Source organism: Felis catus, chromosome B4 (genome assembly GCF_018350175.1).
Source record: "Felis catus isolate Fca126 chromosome B4, F.catus_Fca126_mat1.0, whole genome shotgun sequence".
NCBI classification, from domain to species: domain Eukaryota; kingdom Metazoa; phylum Chordata; class Mammalia; order Carnivora; family Felidae; genus Felis; species Felis catus.
This window is the reverse complement of record NC_058374.1, coordinates 90,437,745-90,460,958: the sequence shown is the minus strand read 5'-3', so window position 1 is coordinate 90,460,958 and position 23,214 is coordinate 90,437,745. Positions and strand designations below refer to the sequence as shown.

General features: G+C 35.5%; 1 protein-coding gene across 1 annotated transcript in view; it reads right to left on the bottom strand.

The window, feature by feature from the left end:
- The window catches only part of LEMD3 (LEM domain containing 3), a 63,978-nt gene that overhangs the window by 1,961 nt on the left and 38,803 nt on the right, over positions 1–23,214 (bottom strand). The window contains exons 5-12 of the mRNA XM_023257197.2: positions 10,137–10,216; positions 9,906–10,051; positions 8,685–8,786; positions 8,482–8,584; positions 7,609–7,787; positions 1,866–1,947; positions 217–322; positions 21–99 (exon numbers count right to left, since the gene is read on the bottom strand). Coding sequence (XP_023112965.2) covers positions 21–99; positions 217–322; positions 1,866–1,947; positions 7,609–7,787; positions 8,482–8,584; positions 8,685–8,786; positions 9,906–10,051; positions 10,137–10,216 — 877 coding nt within the window. The remainder of the gene's footprint in view (positions 1–20; positions 100–216; positions 323–1,865; positions 1,948–7,608; positions 7,788–8,481; positions 8,585–8,684; positions 8,787–9,905; positions 10,052–10,136; positions 10,217–23,214) is intronic.

The following is a 23,214-nucleotide window of genomic DNA, read 5'->3' as shown; positions in this document are numbered from 1 at the left end:
GTAATACTCAAACTTCTTACCATCAAACCAAGAGCCATGCAATGCCTTAAAAGCTTTTCCAGCATATTCTGGAGACAGACATTTAACATATACACAGCCCTGTGATATTAAAAAAAAAAAAAAAGAAACAAAGAAAGAAAGAGAAAAAAAAGAAACAGTCTTAGTTTAATAGCAACAAATCCTAAATGTAGAATTCGACAGTAAAAGTTACTTTACCTCACGTGAATTTTTGTCTACTGCAATATGAACAATGCCATCATTATCACTGCATTTTTCTAAAATTGCTTCTTGAATTGCCAAATGCCACTGATCCCCTATTTCCCTAAAAATTGATGGAAAAAAAAAATCAATAACCATATTCCTATTCCGTTAAAAGTCTTTATTGTCTAACACATAAACCCTACCAGAATGGGAATAATTTCAAAACTACATACTGTTAAAACTAGTAGTTAGGTAAATACTTGTTACAAGTACTATATAGAATTAAAAAATACTGGCATTCACAGTCCCAGACCTTCTCTCATTTCCAGTGGAAGAAGGCACAGAGCTGAGGCAATGAGCACAGCAGAACAAATGTGCTGTCATTTTTACGTCTGAAATCTTATGTACCTGTAGTCATTTCTTTTTTTCTCCCTAGCAAGCGTTAACACTTTAATGAGTCTGTAGTGAACTTAAAAAACTTGAGTACTATTTTTTTTTAATGGTATTTTCAAATTCCTAAACTTAAGGACAATTCCTAGTAAATAATGTGTTCTGGGGTTCTCTTTTTCGAAATAATGGAGGAATGATACAAGACAAACATTTTGCACAAAGCATCACCTTACTGTTACAAGAACTTTAGGAGTTCCTGCTGCACCGATGCCTATTTGTCTTACTTGTGAGATACAGAGGGCAAGCCGAAGGGAGAGTGGCTACACTTTAAATCATAAATCTTCATCTTAGTAACAAAATACTAGACTGGCACTGATGTCCTAATCCCTAAGTAATGAGGTCAGCTTCTCAAAAGAGGGATCAGAGCACTGCTAAGTGCTTGTATCTCTGCAAAACGGAGGGGGTGTGTTATGTGTACTGACAGAGTTTCTTTTCTCCACAGTTCCAATTTTGTTGCCACTGATTTGGAATCTCGTTATATCAACCATTTCTTGAAATAAATAAGTTACTAAATGGGATGTATGGGTATTTTCTAAGTAATACGGTTTCTACTGTTAGAATTTTTTTTTACAAAACAGAACCTGATCTGTTGTATCATTGGACAAATAAGTAACATCTAGGAAGCAAATTCTAGAAATTATTGCAGCTTATATATGAAATAGTACAGATTCTAAGGCAATAACTTTTGACTGTGCTAATCTCTGGATGCATGTGCTGCTATCACATATAAAAGAAAAGTTTCTCAAATATTAAATGGACACAAAAGTTTCTCGAATATTACATGGACAAGTAGACAGGTCTTAAGAAGGAAAAGTGTACATCTTTGCAGAGAATTTTTACAATCAGAGATTGGAAATTTAAAAATAGTAGATATTTATCTATATTGCCTAATGAGGCAAAGACTATTGGCAGACAAGATGTATATACTTAACAAAAAGTACTGTTTATCACCACGTGTATCATTAATTTCACTCAAACATTTATCTGCCATGGGGACTCGTAGTGCATACAAAGATTTGTAATTTAACAAATTATTATACATCTGTGTCTTTTGGCCAGACCTTGGCTTGAAATATAACAAAAGAGGAGAAAAGAAAAACATAACACTTCTGTAGTTAGAGATTCAAAAGTAAAAGAGATTGTTCAATTACAGACATAACAATGTAAGGACATTCCAAATAAAAATTACATGTACCTCTGATCATAATACTTACATAACTGGGTCAAACATATTTCGAATCTTTAAACATGGTGTCAAACTATTTGGTGGTGAATTTCTTCTATCTAAATGAAATGCTACAAGAAACAAATTAGTGTTACTATTTGTCACTGTTCCATTTACTTCATTCAAAACATATTCATTGCATGCTTTTCCTAGGAGCCAGACCCCTGGATATTAAGGTAAATCAAAGAGAGACAATCATTGCTATCACAGAGTCTGCAGTTTAGTGGGTGAGACAGATGAGAAACCGTGTCAAAAAAACCCGTTATTGTGGCAAATCTTAAGAAAGAAGAATACAGGAAGCTGTGAAAGTAACTTAGGTAGTCTGGAAGTATAGCACTTGAGGAAGTAACATTTATGCTGGGACCCAAAAAGTAATAAAAGCAGACAGAGTGAAGAGAAGTATAAAGGGCATTTCAAGCAAATGTGATAGCTTATATACAGCCCCAGGCAAGAAGGAGCTCAGTGCAGTCAAGTAACTAAAAGACAGCCACTGTGGCTAGAGCAGGAACAACAGAAAGATAAACCTTAACAGGGACAGGTCAGATTATTGAGAACCATGAAGATCACACTAAAGTGTTTAGACATTGCTGTAAGACCAATAGAAAGTCACTCAAGTTTTTTTTCAGGAGAGGAATAATATGATGAGATCTATCGTTTAAAATTATAATTTTTAAAAGTAGACTGTTATGTGGAAAATCGATTAGGTGGAAACAAAAGCGAATGCAAGGAGACCAGTTAGAAAGTTACCATAGTTGTTTAAGAGAAAGAGGATACTAACGTGGGTAAGACAGGCCAGCAATGCAGATGGAAATAAGTAGACAGACTCAGGACATACGGAGATTTGACACGACTTGTTTAAAAACTATACATGGGAGGTAAGGAAGAGATTAAGGATGACCCCCAGGTTTATGGCAGAACCAACTGAGAAGGGGTATCATTAATTAGACCAAGAACACCGGGGGAAGAGGTCCGTTTGGCAAGAGAAGTTACTGAACATGCACATGTTCAATTTGTGGTGTCCATATCCTAGTAGTAGGTGGTATACAGGTGGGTATAAAACTCTGAAAACCATAGGACTTAATTCAAGATATGAATCGTGAGATCATCTAGGAAGACAGGTAGAATGAGAAAAGACACTGGCCTTGAGAAACTCCAACACTTTAGAGGTCCAGGAAAAGAAGAAAATTTAGAGAAGAAGATTGAACAAATGGTCAGAAGTAGCAGGAAAACTAGAAAGCGGCATCCCCAAAACCAAACAGAGAAAGTTTTAAAGCAGGCTCAGTTGTTAACACTGTTAAGTAAAATAAGGACAGAAAAGAATAATGTCCAATGGGTTTAGCAGTATGAATGTCTGAGAGCTGTTTCCATGGAATGTCAGGGATGGAAAACAGATTAGAATCAGCTGAAGAATAAATGGGAAGTGAAAAAGTAAGAACAGTGAGTAAGGCTATGTGGCTGTGAATGGGTAGAGACAGAGTGATAGCTACAGAACAGTGTAGACTCTAACAATGTGTGTTAAAGATGAGAGAGACTATACAGCATGTTCAAGTGCTGATGAAAAGGTCCAGGAGAGGCAGGGGTTTAGAACACAGTGAGAGAAGATGCTTGAGAAGACTGGAGGGAATGGAACCCTGAGGGCTTAGATCCCCTTCCCTATAGAGGGAAGGGCTCAGGTCTTTGTTAAGTGAGAGAACTCTTCAAATGCAATAGGCGGTGAGGGTGAGTGTGGATTCTGGCAATTTTACTGAGTTGGTGGTAGAATGTTGAGGCAGGGACTATGTGATTGCTTCTATTCGAGTCATCAACTGAAAGGAGAGAAAGGCAAAGGTTTGACAAGATGGAAAGAAATCTAAAATTGTTACTGAGCAGAGCAGGAAAGTGAAGTGACCTGGTAAAATATTTTAAGAACATGAAAGTCAGGTAGTGCTGAGGGCCCAACTGAGGTTGATTATTTATGACATACCAGTCTGCAAAACTGTATGACTTTTTCCCCGCTGTGCTCAGCTACCTGCACATAGACAAAACAGTTTCATCCTTGGTTGGAATTTACCAGGCTAAGAGGGATAGGTGATGACTTAAGGGTACTAGCAAGAAAAGGATTGGAAAGATGGGTTGTGGAAACTAAGATGGACAGGAAAAGAAATAAAGCCAGGAGGAAGACTGAAAAACTGGAAAAAGTAGGTATATCAAAGAATTGGAGAGTATGGGAAGTTTAAAACAAAAAACAAAACAAAACAAACAAAGAAATATATATATATATATGTATATATATATATATAAAGCAAGAAAGTTGAAAGGATGAGTTTATGGCTAAAGACCAGAGTGTATCAATGGATTAAATACGTGATGGGGATCAAGGAGGGCACCTGTTGTGATGAGCACCAGGTGTCGTATGTAAGTGATGAATCACTAAATTCTACACCTGAAGCTGATATTACACTGCATGTTAACTAAAGGGAATTTAAATAAAAACTTGTAAGAAAAAAATAAATTAATGAAAGATTTCAGAAGTATCTAGTGAAAAGAAATGTCTGGGGTGTGAATGTCCTACAAGTGCTTGATAAGGGGTGGGGGAAAGGCCACTGTACATGAAAAATCTTTGCCAAACCCCAGATCAAGAAAGCCTATAAACCTTCTAGCACCACCTAGACTTCTCTGGCAGAGTGTATAGGTGGTATTCTTGATAACCTTTTAGTTGTAGGCCATCTGACTTCCTTGAAATTCCAATACTGGCCTGGGCCAGCAGGGAATGATCCAGAGAAAATGGAAGCATTAATACCATCTTATCCTAGTCTGGACCCAAGTTTCCACAAAATAATGGCTCTGGGAGAAGCTATTCCTGGTCAATTCTAGTCACAAAGTAGTCATGAAGATCCAAGTGACTTTTAAGATATACGCTTTGTCTCCCTAACTAAATTGTAATCACCTCCTGGTACAAGCAGAGAGATAGTGGTTACCAAATGATGATACATTTCAAATACCTCAAGAATTATGTTTGGATCCTTCAAATGAATGCTATTTATTCTGAAGGCTCCATCTGCTGGAAACATAAATAATTCTCTCCAGCAGGTATGGTTTGATTTTTAACTAGTGCTTTAAAATATCATTAGAGATACTACTGCTATATAAGAATCCAATCTATACTTAACAATCCTTTAGGAAGAGAACCAAAAATTCAATAAGGTTGATTAAGTAACAATTACTTGGAAAAAATACTATGAAATGGCAACAGCTTATAGTGGGAGTGAATTCAAAAGACTACTATAATTACCAACCCTCCAGCCATGTACCTTTTAATTAAACCACAGTATTTATAAAAGCATAAACATTAAACCTGTTAATAAGTTAAACTATCTTTTTACATAAACCACCACCAAACTGCCCCACCCCCACTCTATAGCACTACTTATAGTACAACATTTGTGTTCAGATACATTTAAGTGAAAGCAAAATTTAGTTTATGTATTAATATTTTCAATAAGATAAGTCAGTCATTTAAATTATACTTAGACTACACATTTAATGGCATAAAATATAATATTAAAACGAAATTCTTAGGGCTATATGTTCTTAAGTGAGGTGATACAGGTAATTATCATTAAGTATCCCACCAACTTCTCATTATTCAGCTCCTGTAACCAATTCTTTTATGATCAAATTCTCTTGAACTCAAATCTCTCTTGCTAGGAGTCTGTAAACTTTTATCATCACAACCCTCCAAAAAATTTGAATGGATATACTTAAGCAAATGGCTACTAGGTTCTACCCCAAGATTTTCTGCCTTCAGAATAACAATCTCAGCCATTATATTTTTTTCTATTTGCTAACTAAGCAACAGGCATATTATTTTACTCTCAATCCCTTTCTAGGGATTACTTGACTTGTAACTGTCAAGTAAAGAGAGACTGAGTTTATAAGTCTTTACATTGTGCATTTAGAAGTATTCAAATTAAGATAGATCAGTATTTGGCATATAGTTTATAAACATATACTACACCAGAAGAACCCTGATGAAAAAAAGTAGCAGGACATTTTAAAACTATTCTATCAATTCAAGTTGAGTTTTACAACTAATATAACTGACCTAAAGTTGTCTTATATCACACTTATGCAGTCTTTTCCTATCTAAAGAAAATGATAAAATGAAAACAGTTTGAGGTTTTAAATTCTAGATATAGAGCATCCAATTCAACGCACTTAAGAATCTGTCATTCCCCCCTACTAACTTATAAGAACTTGGATTATCGAGGTCAAGAAACTGTCTTTAGATTCATCTTGAAAATCTCACATTTTAAAAATGCAACTAAAAGGGCACCAAGGTGGCTCAGTGGGTTAAGCATCTGACTCTTGATTTCAGCTCAGATCATGATCTCACAGTTTGTGAGTGTGAGCCCCCCCCATGGGGCTCTGCGCTGACTGTATGAAGCCTGTTTGGGATTGGGATTTTCTCTCTCTCCCTCTCTCTCTCTCTCTCCGCCCATCCCCTACTCATGCTCTCTCTCAAAATAAATAAACTTCAAATAAGTAAACAAAATAAAAATAAGACAACTATAATAAATTCACACGAACAAAATAATGGCCTTTTCTAGAACATCACATGCATACATAAGCACCAACTGCTAGCTACATGAAGAAATTAGACTGAGAATTCGTAACCATTACAACAGGCACTAAGGTAATCTGATCTGACTGGCTTTGCATTCTGTTTTCATTTCATAAGACCCTTCCGCAGACACCTTTTAAAACAAAAAGTTTATTGTCTAGTGTCATCTTTGGCATCATCAAAGCATCGTTTTTATGCCATGATTATTGAAGACTATCATTATTATTAGAGAACAGAGTGATTGGATTTTTTTTCAATATCAAAACAACTTAACTTTCTCATAAATACTGTGTTTAGCAAACATTGATAAATATGCTTTTATCCAACAAGATTTAAAGAAACTCAACTCACGACTAGTTCTGAAATGCACATTAAACTAACAAGATTTAATTTTTGCAACTAACCATCCAAAAATTCAAGTGAGGTAACAGTCATCACTAATAGAGGTTTGGGTACCTAAGGCAACCAATCACCAGACTCTCCTATATATTTACATCTACCTGTTTTTGTAGCTATGCAAGCCTTAAGAACAATATGGAAAGATAGCCACAAAAGCTACTTGGCACAAGGGATATGCAGGTGGAAGAGTCTTAATAAAAAAGAGGGAGGCAAGCAAAACTCAGAAAAAAGAGCAGTTAAAAAGTTATGTTTCACTGATATATGTTTTATACATATGTAAAACAGAAATTATGTCTTACCTGCATAAAAATTAGGGGAAAAGAATATAGTTAGATCTACAATACTAAGTTGCTGTAAGTGAAAAAGGAAAAACTCAAAGTAATGTATATAGTGTTCTATTATAGTAAAGATAAACCACTTATGTTTATATTTACAAGGAGGAAAGTAGAAGTATATAAAGAAGCTAACACGAATTCCTTCTATGGGATGAAACTGCAAAGGGAGCGTTGCCTTCATGTATCTTTCAATGGTACTATTTTCCTTTAAACATGTATTGAAGAGGGCATCTTTTGGGATGAGCACTGGGTGTTGTATGGAAACCAATCTGACAATAAATTTCATATATTTAAAAAAAATTAAATTAAATTAAAAATAAACATGTAACACTTTTACGTGCTGAAAAAATTAGAAAAACTGATGTTTATTTCTGTTGTTGTTTAAAAATACATACCTTGACCTTGCCATACTTTAGAAGGTATTACTAATATTTTGTCACAGGAGGCAGAAGGCTGGATCCAGCGCCAAACTAGAAAATCTGTACCACCTATTCTTCGTGTCTCTGTGCGAACTCTAGACTCATTAGCAGCAAGGAAGTCAACAGCTCTATCCCAGACCTTCTTCATCTTTTTCCTATCATGTGAACAAAATGACAAATGTACTATCATCTTGGCTTGTCATCTTTTTCAAGTATTAGTAATTGGTTATTGTAATTTTCAAGTATTAGATAATGGTTATTATTAACTCTGATTTTTCTGATCGCTGCTTATGAAGTTTTTTTCAAAAAAGATTTAGATGCTTGAAGCTCATCTCAGATTTACTGAATAAATGTCAATCTCCAGAGGTAGAACATAAGCATCAGTAATATTCTCCCCCAAAGTCCACTGATGATTCTGAGGTGTTGCTAACAGTGAAGAATGCTGCTTTAGGATATGGAATCATCTTTTATTTCCAAGAAGTTATTATGTAGTATTTTTATTTAAAAAGCTTCATTAACAACAAAATATTTAAGGCATTATTAGTAAAACATCACTGGCTATTGTCTATCTCTGTTTCTTTATCAAGATGAAATTAATGGAAATAAGGTGAAAACTGACAACAAAGAATCAAAAATGTATAGAAGTGATAATGATTTGGAAATCCAGTTGTCTATCAGGCCACTCAAAATTAGGAGGACAAGACGGGGAATTTAGAAAGAAAGGAGAGTTTAAAGTACAAAAGTAAAGCAGGTCTACTTGAAAAGGGCCCCAACTCTCAACATCATTATCACGATTTCAGAAGATACCAACATTCAGATCTACTTTGACTCACAAGATTTTGAACACACCTGTCATGAGGCTGTATTAAGGAATCTTGCACATGTGGAATAGGCATGTAAGGTTGTAAGTCTTTATTTTCCTGGCAAGCTTCATTGTGACTTCGTAAAACATCTGAAAATAAACAAATTTACAAATGAATCAATGGACATCACGTTGTAATTTTTCACATGACTACTCTAGACATAGTTTCGATCTTTTCAAATACTTATACCTATTATCTTCACCACCATATCATACATCTGTCTTGTTTCCTCTTCTTCTTTTGTCCAGCGATATTTCATGTAACGCAGAACGACACAAACCATCACTACACCTGCAATATTTACATATTTTGTGTTTTAAAAATTGTGGTCAGTGGCATTCAATTAAGTCACTGCAATCTGAAGTTATTGGTCTAATCGTTAAATCTGATGTTAACAAAACACAGCAAAGAAAGAGAACTCTTAGGACAGTTTCTACAGTAATTATTTTAACTGCTATAATGGTATAATGGAATGGGCCTTCAAAACAGTGGACTGAATTAGCTACATAATTACTATTACATAGACCAATTTGGCGTTAAACATTTTCCTGAGTTTCACTTAATCTCTCTAGAAAAACTATCTCTTCCATTATGTTGACAACTCAACATTTAAATTCTATTTTTTTTAAAACAATGTAACCACATCTCACAAACTTTTTCCTTTGCCACATTAAGCTATTAGAAAAGTGAGTTTTCTAAGACTGTAAATATACTACACCTGACTTTAAGTAAATTATTTTTAAAGGACTTGAACAGAAAAAAGAAAAAAATGAGTATCTTCTAAATTCCTATAAACGGGGAGCCTGGGTGGCTCAGTCGGTTAAGTGTCCAACTCCTGATTTCAGCTCAGATCATGATCTCATGATTCGTGAGATCGAGCCTGGAGTTGGGCTCCACGCTGGCAGCAGGAAGACTGCTTGGGATTCTCTCCCTTTCTCTCTGTCCCTCCCCTGCTCACTCACTCTCAAAAATAAACCTAGAAAAATAAATTCCTATAATCAATCAAAACAGTCACAGAAAATCCAGGAATCCAAGGTAAATGATATTTTTTAAATCAAAAAGAATTTTAATGAACTTAATTTATAATATTTTATTATTTAAAAAATAAGCTTAATTTTTAAATTTTCCTGTTCTATTTTGTTAAGATTTCTGTTTATGCACCACTCTTGCTTTTCCTGACATTCTTATGATAAAGTTTTATTCCAACTTCCCTTATAATACTGATTTCTAAGTCCTTAGATTAATACTGACAATATGTATAAAAAAAAGTCACTGTTATTATACCTTAATGAAGACTTCTCGATGTGATTTATAACGGGAAATACCACAGAAGTAAATTCTCAACTGGTAAAATACAGACACAAAAATTCTACACTATCATGTATCTTCTTTCTCACCCCAACAACTTACCTAAGCATAACAACAATAACCTGTGGGTGACAGTAATAAAAGCACGTCGAAAACGACACCAGAAAGACATCTGTGGTCTTGTGGACTGTAAAAACTGCACATCAGTTATATTTTTCAATTGCTCCTCGGGGCCATAACCAACACACCTATTTAAAAATAATTAAGGAGACTTTAGAGCCAAAATCACTACTTATACTACAAAATGGCCAAAGTGGAAATTAAATCCTTTACCTTATTCCAACATCTTTTCCATTTTTTAAAATCCACTTCAAAGAAATATTAAATATATCTTCATATTCAGGGCCTAAATCCTAATAAGAAAAATGGAGAAAATAACTAACTATTCTTAGTCATTTACATTCTTTTGACTCTGTGTAAGCTATACTATAAATACCATACTTTCATTTTTATATAACACTTGAAACTATATTACATAACAAAAATGTATTATTCATTACAGAAAAACAAAAGGAGAAAAAAAAGTCACAATTTCCCCACCATCCTAAGATAACCAGTATTAATATTTTGTTATGTTTTCTTTTTGGTTCTTTCACATTTACAGATTTGGAGGATTTTTTTTTTTAAAGTAATTTGTCTTTTAAGTATCACTGTGGTAAGAGTGGATGAGCTAATTTTTTTATGGAATATTATTTTTAGATGAACAAATGGCAAACTATTCAGAGTTGGCTGTTTCACTGACATTTTCTCAACAAATGAATGAAGCAGGCCTGTCAACTCAAGAAAAACAGTTGACTTTGTTACCAATGATGACATCCAAGCTTTCATGTCAAAAGCAAAATTTGGAAAAAGTTGAATCCATTACTATAAGCTTGACACCCTTGCAGCACTTAAAGACCTTTGCAATGACACTGGTGCAATATTAATGAATGCGACTTTGGGGTATGGCATAATGAAAGGTGTCAAACACTGAGAAGATCTGCATAACCTACAAACCAGGATTTTCCAAATGACCAATGCAGGAGTCATAAAGTCTTGCACAGGTAAAGCATCTATCTGTTCTACGTGTAACCTAGAAAAAGGGCTGTAGAGACAGAGTAAACAAAAATCACCGCTACGGTTTCACATTGCACACTGCAACTAATCTTTAAGAAACACTACTTAGAATTTTGGTACAGTATCAAAGAAGAGCATCTACAATTATCTGAAAAAAGTATTAAAATACTTTTCCCTGTCTTGACTACATATCTATATGAGGCTAGATTTTCTTGACATACTTCAACCAAAACATCACAATAGACTGAATACAGAAGCAGATACGAAAATCCAGTATAGCTTTATTAAGCTACACATTAAAGATTATAGAGATTTGCACACATGCAAAACAATGCCACTATCACTAAATGTTTTTATTTTGGATAATAGTTATTTTTCATAAAAATACATTGTTAAATGTTAACATGTAATAAGTCCATTATTCTTACTTAAAAGAATAAGTAAATTTAATTTTTCTGCTTAAATTTCTAATAAGGTAAATATATGTCTAAATCTATCTATGTATATATATCGCACAGACAAAAGCCACATAGGGTCCTCAGTAATTTGAGGGCTGCAAAAGGGTCATGAAACCATAAAGTTTAAAAACTGCTGTGCATAGGTATATTATGTATTTTTTAATTAAAATAATGTGGTATCACATTATACGTACTGTTTATTCCACTTGCTTTTATCACAAAACGAAGTATTATTGTGTCAATATCACCAAACATGGAACAACCCTATTTTTTTTGCAGCAACATAGTGTTCTAGTCTATGGCTGGTTATTTTATACTTTAATCAACCTCTTATTAATGAACATTTAGAGTGTTACCGATTATTTTAATGTATCAAATAACACTATAATAAATACCCTTGAAAATTCTTACATTCAATAAATATTTATTGAGGGTCCACTATGTGCCAGGTACTGTGCTAAAACCCAGAGATAGCACTAAGCAAAACAGTCAAACTTCCTTGCTCATGGAGCTTATATTCTATTCAATATATTTTATGTACTTTTTGAAGTGCAAAGAATGAACTTCTAAAAACAGCAGTAAAAAGACATTTTTTTTAGAAAGTTTTTTTTTTTTAAGTTTATTTTGAGAGAGAGTGCGAGAGAGCAGGGGGGAGGCAGAGAAAGGGAGAGACAAAATTGCAAGCAGGCTCCATGCTGTCAGAGAGGAGCCTGATATGGGGCTAGAATTCACAAACCATGAGACCATGACCGGAGCTGTAATCAAGAGTCGGACACTTAACCGTCTGAACCACTGAGGTGCCCCAAGAAGTCATTTTTAAAAACATTTTAAAAAGAATTTTGTAAGTAATAGCTGTTGCATTTTATCAACAGATTCTTTAATAGCATTGGAAATTAAGGTTTACATTTGATCAGGACAATTTACTTCCTAATATGAAACGGGCGAGTTTTTTTTAATGTATCAAATCTGAAAATACAGAAAGCTTTATGAAGCAGAACAAATCTTACTAGGCATCATTACTTATGTGTAACTACTACCAGGATGTTTTTAGATGGTAAAGAGAAATACAAACTACCTGTTATTGAAAAAAAAAAGTGTAATCTTTCATCATTATTTATAAATATCAAAAAATTTGTAGCCAATGTAAGTATAATAACTAACAAATGGTTTATAGATGAGATCACTTCAAGGGAATACTATGAATTTGGAGATGATCATTTAGAGCTAAATAGCTAATGCTTAAAGTAAGACAATATGCAATTAAATATAACTATAAAAATTTTACTCATGAGTAACTAAAAAAATTTTTCAGTGATTTTTGTTTAAGCTTTACTATTGCTTTAAAATGTCATACAATAAAATTATACTAAAATAATTTCAGTCAATTATGGTTTTGTTATAATTACACTGCTAGAAATCACCTGGTGTATAACTAAAAATCAAAACTCATATTCATTTGCTCTAAAATTAGAGAAGAAAAAAAAACTGATGATGGAACATCAAGAGAACTTAATTTCAGTTTATATTGCATCAATCAGGATTAAAAAAGCACAAGCTATAGAGGGCCCTGAATATCCACAAAGCAGGATTAATATGGGTTATCCATGGAGTTGGAGACACTGCACTCATTGTAATGTATAGGGTTTTTTTTTTTAAGTTTTTATTTTAATTACAGTTAGTTAACATACAGTGTAATATTAGTTTCAGGTGTATAATACAGGGATTCAAATTTCCATACATCACCCAGTGCTCATCACAAGTGCACTCCTTAATCCCCATCACCTATTTCACCCACCTCCCCAATCCACCTCCCCTCTGGTAACCATCAATTTGTTCTCTACACTTAAGAGTCTGTTTCTTGGTTTGTCTCTTTCATATTCCCCTCTGTTCATTTGTTTTGTTTCTTAAATTCCACGTATGAGTGAAATTATATGGTACTTGTCTGTGACAAACATTTCATTTAGCATTATTTAGCATTATATATAATTCTACATCCATTATGTTGTTGCAAATGGCAAGATTTCATTCTTCATTCCATTACACACACACACACACACATATCTGTATGTGTGTGTGTGTGTGTGTGTGTGTGTGTGTGTGTGTGTGTGTGTATCCTATCTTCTTTATCTATTTATCAATCGATGGACACTTAGGCTGTTACCATAATTTGGCTATTGTAAATAATGCTGCTATAAACACAGAGATACCTGTATCCCTCTGAATTAGTGTCTCTATATTCTTTGGGTAAATACTCAGTAATGAGACTGCTGGATTACAGGGTAGTTCTATTTTTAACTTTTTGAAGAACCCCATACTGCTTTTCACAGTGGCTACCCCAGTTTTCATTCCCACCAACAATGCAAAAGGGTTCCTTTTTCTCCATATCCTTGCCAACACATGTTTCTTGTGTTGTTGACTTTGGCCATTCTGACAGGTGTAAGGTGATATTTCACTCTAGTTTTCATCTGTTATTTTTCTGATAATGAATGATGTTGAGCATTTTTCATGTGTCTGTTGGCCATCCAATGTCTTCTTTGGAAAAATGTCTGTTCATGTCTTCTGCCCAGTTTTTAACTGAATTATTTGGTTTTGGGGTGTTGAGTCTTAAAATTTCTTCATATATTTTAGATACTAATCCTTTATCACATATGTTATTTGCAAATATCTTCTCCCATTCTGTAGGATGCCTTGTAGTTTTGTTGATTGTTTTCCTTTACTTGCAGAAGTTTTTCATTTTGATGTGGTCCCAACAGTTTATGCTATGCTCGCTACAAGTGCAGCTACCATTGGTCACCATACAATACCACTATAATACCACTGACTATGTTCCCTAGGCTGTGCCCCTCATCCCTATAACTTATTCATCACTTCATAATTGGAAGCCTGAACCTCCCACACTCCTTCACTCATTCTGCCTATCCTCCTACCCACCTCCCATCTAACAACCACCAGTTTGTTCTCTATTTATGGGTCTGTTTCTGTTTTATTCATTCATTTTTTAGATTCCACATACAAATGAAATCATAAGACATGGGTATTTTTAAAAATCAATGAAATATACATTTTGCATTTTCCTGTATTTATATGTTCTTCAGCCTATATTACAACAATATGCAAGATATAATGACATTTTTGCTTTATTACATAGAACTTTGAAGGCTAGACTATACATGTAAGTTTCAAATAACATAAAAACAAATTTCCAAGTTTATTAGCTGTACATTTTAAACATAAGAATTTTAGAAGGCTGAAGATAGTATAAGTAGCATTACTGCCTTCATTAATTATCCTTAAAAATGTACATAATGGTTCAAATTAACAAGAACACCTACTCTAATAAGCTAATTATATGCAGGAACAAAGAACTTAAAACTTTTAGTTATAAAATAATAAGGGTAAGAAAGGATATCTGTGGTTATTTTCCCATTTTGTTTTCCTTTCCCATGTTAATACTACTTACTATCTGGAATACAGTAAAACCATTCCCTTTATGAATACACGTTTTCAAAAAACAATTGCTAATTTATTTAAAATCTCATTAAAGATGTAATAGAGTATCAAGGTCTGAAACAGGTCATTACTTCCACAAACGTTCTACATAGTATACAGAGTTCTATCATATTATGAAGTAGAATTTTTGAAGATATAAAAGATGAATTTATTTTCTCGCTTATGCCAGTTAAACAGCTTAGGCTAACATCATAGTATACATAGCATCTTCCTGATTTTAAGAGTAGAAAATATTTTATTATTCATATTTTGTAGCCACCTAAAAAGCTGTAAGGTAGGGGCAGGCCAACCTTTTCTGTAAAGGACCAAAGAGTTAAGTATTTCAAGCTTTGTAACTGTATACACTTCTGGTCTCTGTCACATATATTCTAAGCAACCTTTAAAAAATGTTGTATAACCCCAACTAGTAGGCCAGACAGAAATAGGCCCCCAGGCTATAGTTTGCCAACCCCTGAGGTGAAGCACACTTGTAGCATAAAATGCTCGTTTTCTAACCACTGATGACACAAATAAAGAGAAAACTAAATTTTTCATTTTTAAAGGTCAATTACTATTATTAATATCTACTTATAGGCAACAGCTCAGTCAACATACCGCTGACTGCTTCATTTAAACGTTTCTAAATTCAAAGCATACTTTCCGAAATCTATAACAAATCTATTTTAATATACCATGTGTGAGCACACACATATCCATGACTCCCAATTCCAAATTTACCTTATTCTCAAAATAACTGGCAAATGTGTATTTTTATTAAAACCCATATCAGGTCTTTGAACTTAGATTACAGTTTCAAAGTATAGAAATAATACTGTTTCATGTAAAAGGCTCAGGTCATTAAATAAAGCTAGAAAGCATCAGTAAGGAGGGAAAAAGATGCTGATACAGGGAGAAGTCAAATGATTAAAAACCTACTGGGTAGCTCACAAATGGATAATTTACATGGTACTAACAACTTACTGTGGCTTCCTAGTTAGTGAATATTCTGGTTGTGACATGACATACGCCATACATGTTACCCTTTAAATTAATTAAAACAGGACCCACGGGAACCAAAACAAGAACAAATATGATTTAACTCTTGATGATTCACCTCCAGGAATAACAGAAAGAACATGGTCCTTAACATCGAGCAGGCCTGGGATCAGATCATGACTCCACTATTGACTAGCTGTACATATAACCCCAAGTAGAGACAAGAGAAAGTAGGTTATCTGTGCCGATGTATCTATTTTGATCACTTCTTCAGATCTTAACCCTTATTCAGGGTCAGTCTCTTGCCCACTCAAAAGATGGAGCTAGTGGTTATGAACCCAGTCCTTCCATCTAAAAGGCAGAACAGCACAGTGAGAAGAGCAAGCACTTTGATTCTATTCCCAGCTCCACTCCTTAATAGCTGGATGATGTAATCATTAAACCCTTCTGAGCTTTAGTTTCTTTATGAAGTGGATTTGACACCACCTACCTTGCTAGGTTACTGTAAAGTCAGAGATATTAACAAAGTCCCAGGATAAATTGTACTTGATAAATTGTAATCATCAAGAAACTTACCCTTCATTCCAGTTCTTGGAAAACTTATTTCTCACCAGAGACATAATTACATTAACAGTGATTAGCATTCCAAGATAGGACATAAAATTTGGCACATTTACAGCTATCTTCTTTCTTACTGTTTTCCCCACAAATCTTAAACATATTCATTGTGTTGAAGTCTAAAAATGTTTTGCAAATGAACTAAAAAATGAACCACCATTCATTACATCATTCAGTTGGAAAGTTATCATACTAAACTCCCACCATTTAACTTAAAAACAAGTCGGTCCTTTCATGAAAATATATAATGCTATGTATTTCCTAAATGTTCCACCAGAGGGACCTCTTTACTTCTCACAAATCAAAACAAGCTTCCATCCTCAAAAATGAATAAAAAACTCAAGAGAAACACTGGGGGAGTTAGAAAAACAGTGCTTAAATTATTTAAATTAACTGTGAGGTTTATTTACAAATCCTTTAAAAGAGAAAGTAGGAGAAATAAAATAAGGATGGAATGTGAAGAATCAAATTCAAGAAGAAAAAAAAAATTTTACTGAGGCTTACTTACTCACTCATTTTACTCTACCAAACATTTACTAATATTGTGCTTAAAATGCACTGGCAGTTGGGGGAAAATCAGTTTACACTCATCGGATTTCTATGCATCCTTTGGCCTATTTACTCCTGAATGCAAAAACTTGTGTTCCGCATGAAGTCATAGTACAAATACACGAAATGTACAACAGATCTCTCTCTCTCTCTCCATAAGCAGAAAGCCTACAGTATATGTATTATGATTATGGTTTTTGACACCAGCTTTGTAGTGAGGGTCTTCCATATTTACGCTACAACTTGGGCATAATAAAGTGAAATCACCAATTTTGACTAGAATGTGCTAAAATGATCACTCCAAATTAGAAAGCAATTTGGCAACATATATCAAAAACATTAACAAAAGCTCACACTCCTTAACAACTAGTTTCCTTTCGAGGACTATTTCCCAAGGAAATAATCAGAAAATCAAATACTACATGCAAAGATTAAAGTGCTTTTGTAATACTGAAAAACCACAAACCAATACAATGCAATACAATCATGTAAAGAAATATTACCCAGTGACAAAAAGAAATAGTTTTCAAAAACCCAAACAAGGACATGGCAAGATGTTCATAATAATTTTAAGGAAAAAATATACAAATGTTTGCAATATGAAGTATTTATACAATTTATGGTGAGGGGCACCTGGGTGGCTCAGTCAGTTGAGCATCCAACTTTGGTTCAGGTCATGATCTCCTGGTTTGTGGGTTCGAGCCCTGCGTTGGGCTCTGTGCTGACAGCTGGGAGCCTGGAGCCTGCTTCGGATTCTGTGTCTCCCTCTCTCTCTGTCCCTCCCCCCTCATGCTCTGTCTGTCTCTCTCACAAAATTTTAAAAAATTTTTAAATAAAATAAAATTTATAGTGGTACTAATTTTATGGAAGAAAACATAAGAAAAGGCTAGAGAAAAATGAACCAAAAATAAGTGGTTAACCTTAGGTGGTGAATTTGAAATGTTTTTCTCCTTTTTTTCCCTATTAGTTAAATCATGCGCATGAGTTAATGTTACATTGGAAAAAAAACAAAACATTATTAAAAGTAGTACTTAAAAGCTTTTATCCAGACCTTAAAATTTTATCTGGGGGGGGGGGGGGGGGAGTTTCTGTTTAATGCTTTTTTTTTTGAAGTGGCAGTCCAAACTCCATCTTTGGTGGTGGCAAGCCAAACCAGGTTTCACAGCATTTGAAAACACAAAGTAACTGCATTTAACTAATTGAGGCTGGAACTAATTCAAAATCTTTTGTAAAAACGTACATTAGAAATTCTACCGAAGGAAAACAAAAAGCAAAACCCAATCTAAACATAAAATTCCAGGGAAAAGATACAAAAATCTTTTAAGACTGGAGTTCATTAATCTCAATTTTTTTAACTCAGTTCTCAGGCAGTTCTCAACTCAACTCATGCATGGGTACAACCAGTAATTCCTCTGCTGCCAGCCTTTAACAGAAATAGTCTCTCATGCCCTACTGCTGCCTGGCTTAGATTCCGACTTGTCCCAACCCTGGCTCTGTGTCCCTTCTTTTTACCTTATCTTATTGCTGACCCACAGCTACAATCAAATGGGGGTGAGCAGACAGTTAGGTCGTTAATCATCCTTCCAGATCAACCCCTGCCTCTTCCACAGCTCCAGCATAAATACTAGTCAAGCCCTATCCTTTCAAATAGAGTATTAAGGAGCTTTTAAGAGTCTCGAGACTCTCCTGTAATGTAAATTAATCTTGTTGTAGGCATTTATGACCAACCATAACACATATCTGTGCCATTACCTCTCTAAGAGATCTGACTAAGAAAAAAAGAGAGGGAAAAAAGAGAAAGAAAAAGCAGGAAAGAAGCACTGGTTGGGATCAGATTTTCCTAATGCTAGAAGTAAAAACACTTTCAACTATCTAATAAAGAATTACTTGCTTTGGCACAAAAACAGACACTCAGATCAATGGAACAGAATAGAGAACCCAGAAATGGACCCACAAATGTATGGACAACTAATCTTTGACAAAGCAGGAAAAGAACATCCAATGGAATAAAGACAGTCTCTTCAGCAAGTGGTGCTGGGAAAACTGGACAGCAACATGCAGAAAAATGAACCTGGAGCACTTTCTTACAGCATACACAAAAATAAACTCAAAATGGATGAAAGACCTAAACATAAGACAGGAAGCCATCAAAATCCTCGAGGAGAAGGCAGGCAAAAACTTCTGTGACCTTGGCTGCAGCAACTTCTTACTCAACATGTCTCCGGAGGCAAGGGAAATAAAAGCAAAAAAAACTATTGGGACCTCATCAAAATAAAAAAGCTTCTGCACAGCGAAGGAAACAATCAGCAAAACTAAAAGACAACCGACAGAATGGGAGAAGATATTTGCAAATGACATATCACATAAAGGGTTAGTATCCAAAATCTATAAAGAACTTACCAAACTCAACACCCAAAAAACAAATAATCCAGTGAAGAAATGGACAAAAGACATGAATAGACACTTCTCCAAAGAAGACATCCAGATGGCCAACCGACACATGAAAAACTGCTCCACATCACTCATCATCAGGGAAATACAAATCAAAACCACAATGAGATACACCTCACACCTGTCAGAATGGCTAACATTAACAACTCAGGCAACAACAGATGTTGGCAAGGATGCAGGGAGAGAGAGGATCTCTTTTGCACTGCTGGTGGGAATGCAAACTGGTGTAGCCACTCTGGAAAACAGTATGGAGGTTCCTCAAAAAATTAAAAATAGAACTACCCTATGGCCCAGTAATTTCACTACTAGGTATTTATCCAAGGGATACAGGTAGGCTGTTTCAAAGGGACACATGCACCCCAATGTTCATAGCAGCACTATCAACAATAGCAAAAGTATGGAAAGAGCCCAAATGCCCACTGATGGATGAATGGATAAAGAGGATGTGGTATATGTATGTGTGTGTGTGTGTATATATACAACGATACAATGGAGTACCACTTGGCAATCAAAAAGAATGAAATCTTGCCATTTGCAAGATCCATTTCCACATGGATGGAACTAGAGGGTATTATGCTAAGCAAAATTAGCCAGAGAAAGACAAATATCATATGACTTCACTCATATGAGGACTTTAAGACACAGAACAGATGAATGTAAGGGAAGGGAAGCAAAAATAATGTAAAAACAGGGAGAGGAAGAAAACAGAAGAGACTCTTAAATATGGAGAACAAACAGAGGGTTACTGGAGGGGTTGTGGGAGGGAGGATGGGTTAAATGGGTAAGGGGCACTAAGGAATCTACTCCTGAAATCATTGTTGCACTATATGTTAACTAATTTGGAAGTAATTAAAAAATAAAATTTAAAAAAATTTAAAAAAATTACTTGCTTGCTCTGGATTCCCACATGGTATACCTCTTCCAGGAATATTCTATTCTGTGTCCCTGTAGCCTACTGTATCCAATCCCTTCTTTGCTCCCACCCCCACAATCCATTTAGCAATTCTTCCATCCCTAAGACAGAGCCTCATAATCATAACTCTTTCTAATTTAAGATCTTTGATTCTTTAAGCTCCTGATTCTTTAGGTATCCATGAGCTATTTATTACACTCTGCACAAATCTGTCTGTCATCAGTGTTCCTATCTAGGTCAAAATTGAAAATGAAGACAAGAACAAGGTAGGTTGAGAGATAAATCCTGTAGCATGTTTTTAGAAACCTCTCTCCAGAGTGACCCAAATTTAGTTAGTTAAGAAACACAGAAAAAGAAATAAAATTTACTGGGAACTACTATACCATCAGGCACTGACTACATATTTTATATTCAGTCTCCCAAAAACTCTTACAGGAATTAATAACCACCCCACTTTCAAACTAAGAAACAGATACAGAAAAACAATGGGATTTTACCAGGACACACAGCTACTATGTGGCAGGGCCAGAATATGAACCCATACCTAATCTCCAATAGATCATACTGTCTTAACATCTTTTGGGTATCTACATATAAGTCATGAATTAAGCTAAAAACAGCTCACATTTCTTTTTTAATTTTTTTAACTGCTTATTTTTGAGAGAGAGAGAGAGAGAGAGAGAGAGAGAGAGAGAGAGAAAGAAACAAGCAGGGGAGGGGCAGAGAGAGAGGGAGACACAGAATCCGAAGCAGGCTCCAGGCTCTGAGCTGTCAGCACAGAGCCCGACGTGGGGCTCGAACTCACGGACTGAGAGTTCATGACCTGAGCCAAAGCTGAACGCTTAACCAACTGAGCCACGCAGGCACATCTCTCTTTTTTATAAGCATATCACGGGAAACTCACCACAACCTTGCTGAAAGCCTTAGAACTATACTATATTCTAAATTAAACTATACTATATTCTAAATTAAAAGAGAGAGAGAGAGAGAGAGAGAGGGAGGGAGGCAGGGGCAGTGACATCAGCAAGACAAAATAGGAAGTCCGAGACCATTGTTTCCCCATGGAGAAACAAATTCAACAATATACAGACCAATTCCCTTTGTAAGAAATGCAGAAACCAGTTGAGGCTCCTGCATCTCCAAACACGTGTGAAACTAGCAGCATGGAAGCCAGTAACAAAATCGGTAGCACTCACCAGAGCCCCAGCCCATGGCACAACGTGGTATGACCAGAGGAAATTTGCAACTCCTGGCTTATCCTTGAAGAGGGGAAGAAAAGACTGAAATATATCTCTAATGTTCAGACTTTTCCAGGGGCTACCAGAAGGACTGGTTTCTGTCTTTTCTGAATCTAAGTACTGACCAGTAAAAGCACCAGGTTGGAGGCAGCTGAGAACAAAGGCAATGCTATGAACTAGCACCTACTCACTCACCATTGTCCTTCTCCACAGCTCAGTGCAGAACGAGTGGGAGAACACCCCAAATTTCTGGTTTCCCCCTGAGGAAACCAAGAGTTGGAGCAGCTATCCAATGTTCCAGGTTCTCAGGAAGCTGTATCACCTGTCTCAGAGAACTGAGGATACCTGACACAGTCTAAACACCTGGGCGTTGCTGGGGGTTGCTGCGAACAAACAAGTGCTGGACAGCTTGCTGCTGCTCCAGAAGCCCCACAATACAGCAGACAGACGCCAGAGGGAGCAAGAGATTACAAACTCCTGAAAAAAGAAATCTGCAAAACCTCTCTAGATGGGAATTTAAACCCAAAAATCCAGAGAAGATACATACACAGAAAAGGTGTGAGAGGACCCCAGAATCTCTATCTGAGCTCATTGGTGAAGGTCTTCCCCTTCGTGAAGGCAGGCTCTAATGACTGGGAGGTACAGCTCTGTCTTCAAAGGGAGAGATCTTGGGGCACCTGGGTTGGGGCTCAGTCAGTTAAGCATCCTAGTCTTAACGTCGGCTCAGGTCATAATCCCAGGGTCATGGGATCAAGCCCTGCACTGGGCTCCACACTGAGCATGGAGCCTGCTTAAGATTCTCTCTCTCTTTCTCTTTCTCTTTCTTTCTTTCTTTCTTTCTTTCTTTCTTTCTTTCTTTCTTTCTTTCTTTCTTTCTTTCTTTCTTTCTTTCTTTCTCTCTCTCTCTCTCTCTCTCTCTCTCTCTCTCTCTCTTTCTTTCTCTCTCTCTCTCTCTCTCCCCCCCCCATGACCTCTTCCCCTCTCCCATCTCATGCGTGTACTCACTCTCTTTCTAAAAAAATAAAAATGAAAACAAATTCAAATGCATAGATCCAAACACAAAATAATGAGGCACATGAAGGAAATAGTAACACTGGGCTCAAATAAAGGAACAAAATAAATCTCCCAAAAACTGACCCTAAAGGAGCAAAGGTATATGAATTACCTGACAAAAATTTCAAAATAATGGTCATAAAGATGGTCAACAAACCCAGGAAAACAACACATGAATAAAATGAGAATATCAATAAAGAGAGAAAAAAATAAAAAACAACGGAACAGATTTGGGAGCTGAAGAATATCATAACTGAGTCGAAAAATTCACTAGATGAGTTCAACATCAGACTTAATCAAGCAGAAGAATCAAGGAACTCGAAGACAAGCCATTTGCAATTATCCAGTCAGAGGAACAAAAAGAAAAAATAATGAAGAATGTAAGAAGCTTAAAAGTCTTAATGGGACATTACCATTCAGACCAATATATGCATTATGGAAGTCCCAAAAAGGAGGAGAGAAAAGGGCAGGAAGCTTATATGAAGAACTAATGACCACAGACTTCCAAAATCTGGGGAAGGAAATGGATA